At 45.3% G+C, this 8205-nt stretch overlaps 1 protein-coding gene across 4 annotated transcripts in view; it reads left to right on the plus strand.

Moving 5' to 3' along the window:
• Positions 1-7812, plus strand: part of LOC138497336 (beta-Ala-His dipeptidase-like) — a 596337-nt gene extending 588525 nt beyond the window's left edge. For all 4 annotated transcript variants that reach the window (XM_069620733.1, XM_069620729.1, XM_069620731.1 and 1 more), the window contains one exon: positions 7424-7812. In XM_069620733.1, coding sequence (XP_069476834.1) covers positions 7424-7514 — 91 coding nt within the window. In that variant the 3' untranslated portion in view covers positions 7515-7812. The remainder of the gene's footprint in view (positions 1-7423) is intronic.
• Positions 7813-8205: the final 393 nt, after the last annotated feature.

Below are 8205 nucleotides of genomic sequence, written 5' to 3' on the forward strand. Positions count from 1 at the left end.
TTGTTACTGTACTGGCAAACTCGTAATGAGGCCCATAGTCTCTTAGCCTCTTCACCAAGCTCGCCCCCCGCCTGCCGCAGGACTCTCTCCACTGGTCTGATCTTCCTTTCTCGTTCACCTGATCTGTCTGCACCTGTCTTGCTGCTAGGCCGTCTGATAAGTTTGTTATGCATTGTGCAGTTTCTCCCTCCCTCTCTTTCTCCCCCTTCCATCTCTCTGCTCTCTCCCTCCATGGTGCTTTCCATGTCCCCTATCTTCTCTAACTGCTACTCTATCACCTATCCTATTTCTCTTTGGAAGACGCCTGGAAGGAATACATTCAAGAAAGATCTCCTAGTGTCCATTTGAGGCCTGCCCATCACTGACACTCACGTCAACGCTTCTTCCAGGCAGACTGTCACTGACATTCTCTTTGTCGTTCCCTCTCCGGACCTTTGGATTCCCCATATGGTCTCAGTGCTCTCCCCTTTCTCTTCTTCATTAATGGTGGGACCCAATGGGAAGTACTAGCATATTTCCCTTCCTCTAGGGGCATCATTAATGTCTATCAGAATGGCACTGTCATGGTCCAATGCTCTCATCCCAACCACCTCCTTCTTGATAGACATCTTCCGTCTCTCATCAACTTCCTCCCTTCTCATGACACTCCTCCTTCTGCCACCCCTCTAGCCCCTTCACCACCACTGACAGGTATACCACATTCTTGTTCCCCTCCTTTGAAGACCTTGAAAAGGTGGCAACCAGGTTCACTTAGTTACTCAGAACTCTCCTTCTGCCATTAAACACTCTGACATCTGTCACCTCCTTGAAGACATTGACCTTGACATGCTTGCTCTCACCGAGACATGGTTCAATGCCACTCCTCCTGGAGAGCTACAAGACCCTCTCTAAGCAGAGGCCCAACCGGTCTAGGGGAGTAGTGGCCCTGATCTTTCCTTAATGGTTCCCTGCTGCTATCATACCCACTCAGACCTACTCTTCCTTTGAATGTCTTGTCTGCAGGCTTGGTGTTTCTCCAATCCTCTCACTGACTCTTGCCACCATCTACAGGACCCCTGGTCCGGTCTCCCTCTTCCTTTCAGAGTTCTTTGATCTCACCTCTTCTCTCCTGGCCTCAACCTCCAAGCTTCTCTTCCTCAGAGACTTCAATATTCACCTTCACTCCCATGATGCGGCCTCTGGACTCATCTACAGCCTATGTGACTCTCTTTCCCTCAGCATGCTTCCCTCTAGTCTGACGCACTCAGCCGGACACACCTTGGATGCTCTCATCTCAGCAGACATCCCCATCTCCAACTCTCTCACTACAGATTTCGGCTGATCTGACCATGCTCTTCTGTCCACTCACCTAGATGTCTTGGGTTACCTAGATGTCCTTTTCTGTCATTCAACCAATGAAGTGAGCGTCAGTTGCTGCTTTTGCTGCACCTTTCATTCCCACTCCTACTCTGGCCACTGACTCTCACACTGACACAGCCCTTGCTAACCATCGCCTCTCCATCTCCAGCACTCTGGACATCATTGCCCCAGGCATGAGGATCCGCATTAAGCCTGCCTCCAAGCGCAACACCTGGTATGATTCTGACCTATCCTCTCTGAAACGCAAGCGCAGAGGGGCTGTGCTCAAGTGGCAGGCTTCGAGCACATCCTCTGACAGACTGGCCTGCCGCCTGCTCCACAGGCAATAGAGACTCTCCATCCGCTCGAAGAAGAAGGCCTAAATCCAAGCCGGCATCTCTGGAGCAACTAACAACACAGATGAACGGTTCAAAATCTGCAAGGAACTTGCCAATCCTACTGAAGTTTCCACTTCTCCTCTGCCATCCCTGACCCGCTGCACTGCACTGGCCGCACACTTCATAACCAAAACCCAGAACATCCTGTCCTCACTCCCCTCTACACCGCTCTCTTCTCCCTCCCCTGCCCTAGGCCTCCCTAGGCCCCCCTCTCCTCTTCCCTACTACTCTACTCGTTTTCACCCATATCCCGGATGAGGTGTCTAGACAAGTCCTCTCTATGAAAGCCTGCTCCAAACAGGTGTTCCAATGCTCCTCCAGAACGATCAATGATAACATTGCCTCCCTTGTTCCAGACTTGGCTGATTTCTGCAATCACTATTGCCACTGGCTCCTTCCCGCTACCCCTCAAGCACTCCCTTGTGCACCCTCTCCTCAGAAAGTCTTCTGCGATTCCTCCTGCCTGGCTAACTACCATCTTATCTCCATTACCCCTTACCTGGGCCAACTCTTGGAGAAGCTGGTCATCTCCCTGCTGATCCACCACACTGAATCTGTTAGTTTTCTCCACAACAACCAGTCTGGCTTCAAAGCACACATGAAGAATTGCTCACAAATCTCAATTCCAACTCTCCTTCCGTTCTCATCCTTCTTGACCTTTCCTCTGCCTTTGATACGGTCAATCATGCCACCCTTAAAAATTGGCTCCATGATACTCTTGGCATCATGGACTTGGCACTGGACTAGTCATCCTCCTTCCTCTCTGACCAACCATCCCAGGTTCAACTGTGTCCTTTTCTCTCTTCCATCACACTCTCCACCTGCAGTGTCCCTCAGGGCTCTATCCTCTCGCTGTGGCTCTTCAACATCTACCTTGCCCCTCTAGGCCATTTGATCTCCGTTGTCTCTCCTCACATCCAGTGTTATGTGGACGATATGCAGCTCTCCTTCAAGCTTCCCTCCACTGCCTCCTCTTCCTCCTCTCTCATTCCTGACTGTCTGACTGCTATTTAGGCATGCTGTACTGCTAACAATCTCTGCCTTAATGCCAGTAATACTGAGATCCTTCTTGTTGAGAGCCCACCTGCCTCCCTCCCTCCCTTCTACTCTCTGGCTGCCCTCCATGGGTCCCTTCCCCTCACCCCTCACCCTCTTGTGAGGCAAAAGACCTTGGTGTCATCTTCAATTCCTCTCTCTTCTTCTTTCGTCACATTGCATACCTTACCAAGAGAGCCCACTTTCAGCTTCACCTGCTCAGAGGCATTCTCTAGTCCTCTCTAGGCTGGACTACTGCAACAGCCTCTTCCTCAATCTGCCTAAATCCTCCCTTCGTCCCCTTCAACTAATCCAGAATAGGTCTCAAGCCCAGGGACTGCATCTCTCCAGCCCTAAATTCTCTCCACTTGTTCCCGTTTGCTGTGAGGATCAAGTTCAAGAACCTCTGCATCATTCACAAGGCATTCTGGGGCCTGGGGCCCTGCTGCCTCCAACTCTCTCTCCCTTAATACCTTCCTGCTAGAGCCCTTTGGGTTTCTAGCTCCAACTCTCTCCGGATCAGATGTTTTTCCAAGCAGATAGTGGGGGGTAGATCTCTCTCTTCCGCAGGAGCCTCCCTCTGAAACAGCTTCCCTGCCCCTCTCAGGCGTGAGCCGGATCTCCTTAAGTTTTGGAATCCTCTCAAGACCCTCCTTTTCTCTTCTTCCTTCCCTCTCCCACTCCCCCGCTAATGTCCCCCCTTGCCACATTTTGACTGACTGCCTGGTTTCTTCTGATTCATACAGGGCACCAAGCCCTCCTCGCTCTGCCTACCCCAGCACCTCGTCCTCCCCTGACCCCACCAACCTGCACTTTTCCTACCTGGCTCCCTCCCCGATACTAGCCTGGTGGGCGTACACCCCCCTTGAGCCCATTCAGCCCTGTCCACGCACTTAGCATGCGGACCCTCATCTTCCCGCCTTGCCCCTCCACCACAGTATTTACGCGCTATCCACTCTGACCTGCACTTCCTTAGCATTAGCAAATTCTGCTCTATCTTTTGTCTTGTGCCTTGAAACACAATTTGCTGTATAGGCGCATTCTAAATACTCAATAAATAAATAAATAAATAAATAAATGTGCACTTCCAGCAACCTTATTCCCAAATGAACCTGCACATTTTGCTGCAGCTGCTCTATATCTGTCCATTACCAGCTTACCCTCCACTTCTCATTCCCACCGCTGTTGCGGTTAAAGCTCATGCCTACGTAACCAAAAGAATGTATTTCTTGAATTGCTCCCTTGCGAATACAGACAGATTTTCTTGATATATTATCTTTCGATTATCGAATCCATAGTCTCTGTTTTTGAGCGATGATGCTCTGACCCCATTTGCCCACACAGTGAAACAAATTTGGCTACCTGCTTTTTTTTAGGGGGCTCAAAGTTTTGGGGAACAGCAGTACAATGTTCACGAAAAGTAAAATGCTGATGTGTTTACCCTTAAGTATAGTGGCATCAGCAGGCAGAGAAACACGTTTATCTATTGCAAAAGAATGAGGGGTTTCACCACCCAGCCCCTATCTAACAGATGCAGATTGTCCACAGTGTAATGCAAGTATTGCTATTATTATAGGTACTGGGATATTTTGGTCAATGTATGATTTACAAAGCAGGCCCCTGTGGGCCCCTATCAAACACAGTTTTTAAATCTATAATTGGCAAAAGTTGGCACTGTTTCTTTAGCACGCCATGTTTCTGAATTCATAGGTACAGCTTGAGTCCCTGGCCGATTGTGCTGACCCACCTTTTGAAGACCTTGTTAATAGTTTTAAATTGCTTTATTTTTCTCCACCCTCTCTTCAAAGCGTGTTAAAATTACTTTGCCAAATATGTTCCCAGCAGTGTCTCGAAGGAGAATTGATAGTTATTTGGGTTTTCTCTTTTTTGTTCTGAGAAAACACAAATAACTGTCGCCCAAATGTAGGTACCACATCTGTTGTAAGCTAAAATGGTGGCATTTTTCCCAAAGTACACACTGGGTTCAACAAAGCTGTTACAGAAGGAGACCAAATTTTAACTTCATTCTTGAGAGGTTCAATTGGCACAACATCCAGTCCTGGTGCATTACCTGTTTCCGGCTGGAAATAGCTAAACCCACCTCTTCTTTTGTGACGTGCAAGATTTCATCACCTCCCCACAAAGACCATAAGCGATCCTCTCATTGCTCTTATTGCTAAAGGCACCTCCTAGCTCACTATATAATTTGCTAAGGTGGTTAAACCACTCATGTTCAGGAATGGGCAATACAAAGAGTCTACTCATTTCAGCTCATCCTAGTGACACGTTTCCTTAAATCCCCATTATATGTACCCGCAGCGAATAAAGATTCCCGTTTCTTTCAACATAATTCATTTCTTTATTCTTTATAATAGCTCTATATTATTGGCATGCTAATCCAACATCTTCCAATTGGGATCTCTCCGAATTTTGTTACCAACTAAAGTAATCGTTTTTAGCATTATTTGCAACTCGCATCAAATCAGGTGTCTCTCTCTGTAACATGGTAACATGGAGTTTGTTGCCTCTTTTTTTTGCTCAGTAACATAATGTCTAACACTATTCACAGCCAATTCTATACTGCACCCCATTAGTTTGCCTGATCATTATCAAAAACTATCTTCAGAAGCGGTAGAAAGGAGTGTGTGATAGACCTCTGACTGTACTGCTTCTTGGCCTAGCCTTTCCAATCTAAAACATGTCCTATTATTACTACAGATTGAGTAGCACCCCTGCCCTCATATTGGGGATTTTGCTCAGTGCCACCCTGGTACAGATGAAGGTACATGAGATAGTTGTCACTTTCAATCATTTGTGTTTACTTGTAGACCATTCACACCGTAGCAGTCATTGATGTTGATCAATATATAAAATAAATTACTCTATCGCTCCCCTTTTCCGAACACAATTTCTGTGAGTACATGACCTACTGCTATTTCATTGCATACCTGTTTGTAGGGCATGTAGATTTTCTTTCATTGGATGTAGAATTTCCCAGCTAACATCTTCCTCTTGAGGAAGGCCTTACAAAGTAACGGTTCAACTTGGAGGTTTATATCTCCTGCTACCACCTTTTGGAATATTTCTCCTCTTCTCCTTAGTCTACTCTCTCAGTGATCTTGAAGATTTTCATGATTTTGCAACGTCGCCAGACTGTGAACGCCGCTGGCCTGCTAATAGACATTACTAATTAACACTGTAAGAGCTGAGCAAACTTTGCTTGAATATCTGGGACATTTCTCAGCAATGATGTACAATAATAACAATGTTCATAAATCCCAGCTGCTCTCACCCTTGTTGGCAGAACTCTACTGGGATGCATGTGACCACTCATCAGTTCAGGAGAATGAAAGTTACCAAAGCCGTCAATGCATTAGGGGATTAAGGCCCAGATCTCCTGGAAGCAAATAGGGTCCATATCCCAAATGTCCTTTGTCAAGTCCTCCTCACACAGGTTGTTTTTTATTCCTGTTTTGTTACAAGTTAGAATATAAAATTTAGTCCTAACACTGCTCTCCTTACCACCATTCATGGCTTTGCTGGCCGTCAAATGAGTGAAGAATACGTGGTGTCAATCCACGGTCATCTCTCCCAGGGAGATATCCATCTCTGCCGTAAATGTTACCTTCTTGTCTAAATGATTCCTCTCCAAATGTTATTAATGCCTTAACTTGAGGTTTATGTCTCGGATATCGTTAAGATGTCCGATGGCTTCTACAGATGAAGAAGTTCTAGCAAAGTGGATATTGGTATTAACTGAGTATGAGATCCACACAGGGGCGTGATTCTGTACTCAATCATTGACAGCTCTTCGTCTGTATAATCTACAGCCACCTTTATTCTGACATTACCAAGACCGGCATTCTTACGGTCCTCGTATCATGTGGCATGTCTTGCATGCCACTTCAGATTATTGAGCAGCAAACCTTAATGTGGCATACCCCAGTGAATACTCTTGTTCAGTAGGGCATCACCATACCTCTTTGCCTCCTTTTTGTAAGGCTGGCGCATTTTCCATAAAGACTTCTCTTCCCTCCATTAACGGCTCTGAGCTGCTAGGCAGGAATGGGCAATACAAAGAGGTCCCTGTATCACAGTGGTCGAAGGGTACAAAAAGGATTAGTGGAACTATGTCCCCTGCTGGCCTGTCCACGCTCCCCACAAACCCCATGGACATGCCCACTCCGACGTGCAATCCAACCACCCAACACATCTGTTTTTAAGGGAATGTAAAGTGCAGTGCAAGGAAGTGCAAGTTTCAACTTCTTCCTACACTTTTGTTTTAAAACTAAAATCATTCCGGAATGTTTTCTTGTTAAAATCCCAACCGCCCCCGCCCACTGCTGTCGCATCACAGGAATTGACGTGCCATAACCTTTAATCTGATGACTTCACAGGAAGATACAATTGCAACCTTTGGTGACGTTTTTTCCATTACGTATGTGGGACAGAATGTCTAGTTATACCTTTGTTGCTGATCCTTGAGTGTGAATGCAGGTGCACAAAAGTGCAACTAATCTGTAAACTGAAAGTCTCTTTTCAAACCCCGCAAAGTGTCCATTATTTGAATACATTTCAATAATCAATAGTCTATGTAATTCTGTGAGTAAAACTATTGGTCACGGACTTGATCTTTCTTTCATCTTGCTTAGGACTAACTACATACAAGGAACCAAACTGTTTGCTGCCTTCTTCATGGAGCTTCCAAAGGTACACCAACAAACGGTCGTACAGCAAACATGAAGAAAATAAAAAGGGACGGTTGGTGCCGTTTGGCTCATAATAGTTTGGACGTCAACCACGTTGTCTACAAGCCCTGGACAGAGACATCTTTTCCTGTTGATTCCTCTGTTTTAAAGGACAGCCTTAAAATACTGCCATGGTTGCCATGAAAGATACATGTTCCAAAATTAATATGTGCATTTTCTTGTAACAAGTTCAAAGACGGGCAATGTGGAATTTCTTGTAATGCTTCTAATTTTTGTAATCCCAAAATATATCACGTTTTTCAATAAAAAAAAATTAAACCAATGACAAGAAATGTGTCCTGGTCGATTTTTCATTCAAAATTGTAAACATAACTGGAAATCATTCAGATACACTTATATTGGTCAACATATGACCCATCATTTTACATAGATGTTTCCCCAAAGGAGGCCGTTGTCTCCATGCCATGAGTATCATAATTAGTTAGGTGTTTTAGGCAGCACATTTTAGATTTATTTTTCCATGTGATGTCACTAATGATCCGTTGATCAACTGGATCAGAGGATTCTATCTGCCAACCATTGGGTTCATTTATTTGTACATTTTGCACAATCATGTATTGAGTATGTATTGTATTTAACCCCTCTAGATTTGATTTGCCCCCTTCTTTTTGGTGTTTTTACTATTGAAATTATTATTATATTTTGTTTTTTGTAATAGGTTTAGG

Source organism: Ambystoma mexicanum, chromosome 5q (assembly GCF_040938575.1).
Source record: "Ambystoma mexicanum isolate Mex_15411 chromosome 5q, UKY_AmexF1_1, whole genome shotgun sequence".
In the NCBI taxonomy this organism is placed as follows: domain Eukaryota; kingdom Metazoa; phylum Chordata; class Amphibia; order Caudata; family Ambystomatidae; genus Ambystoma; species Ambystoma mexicanum.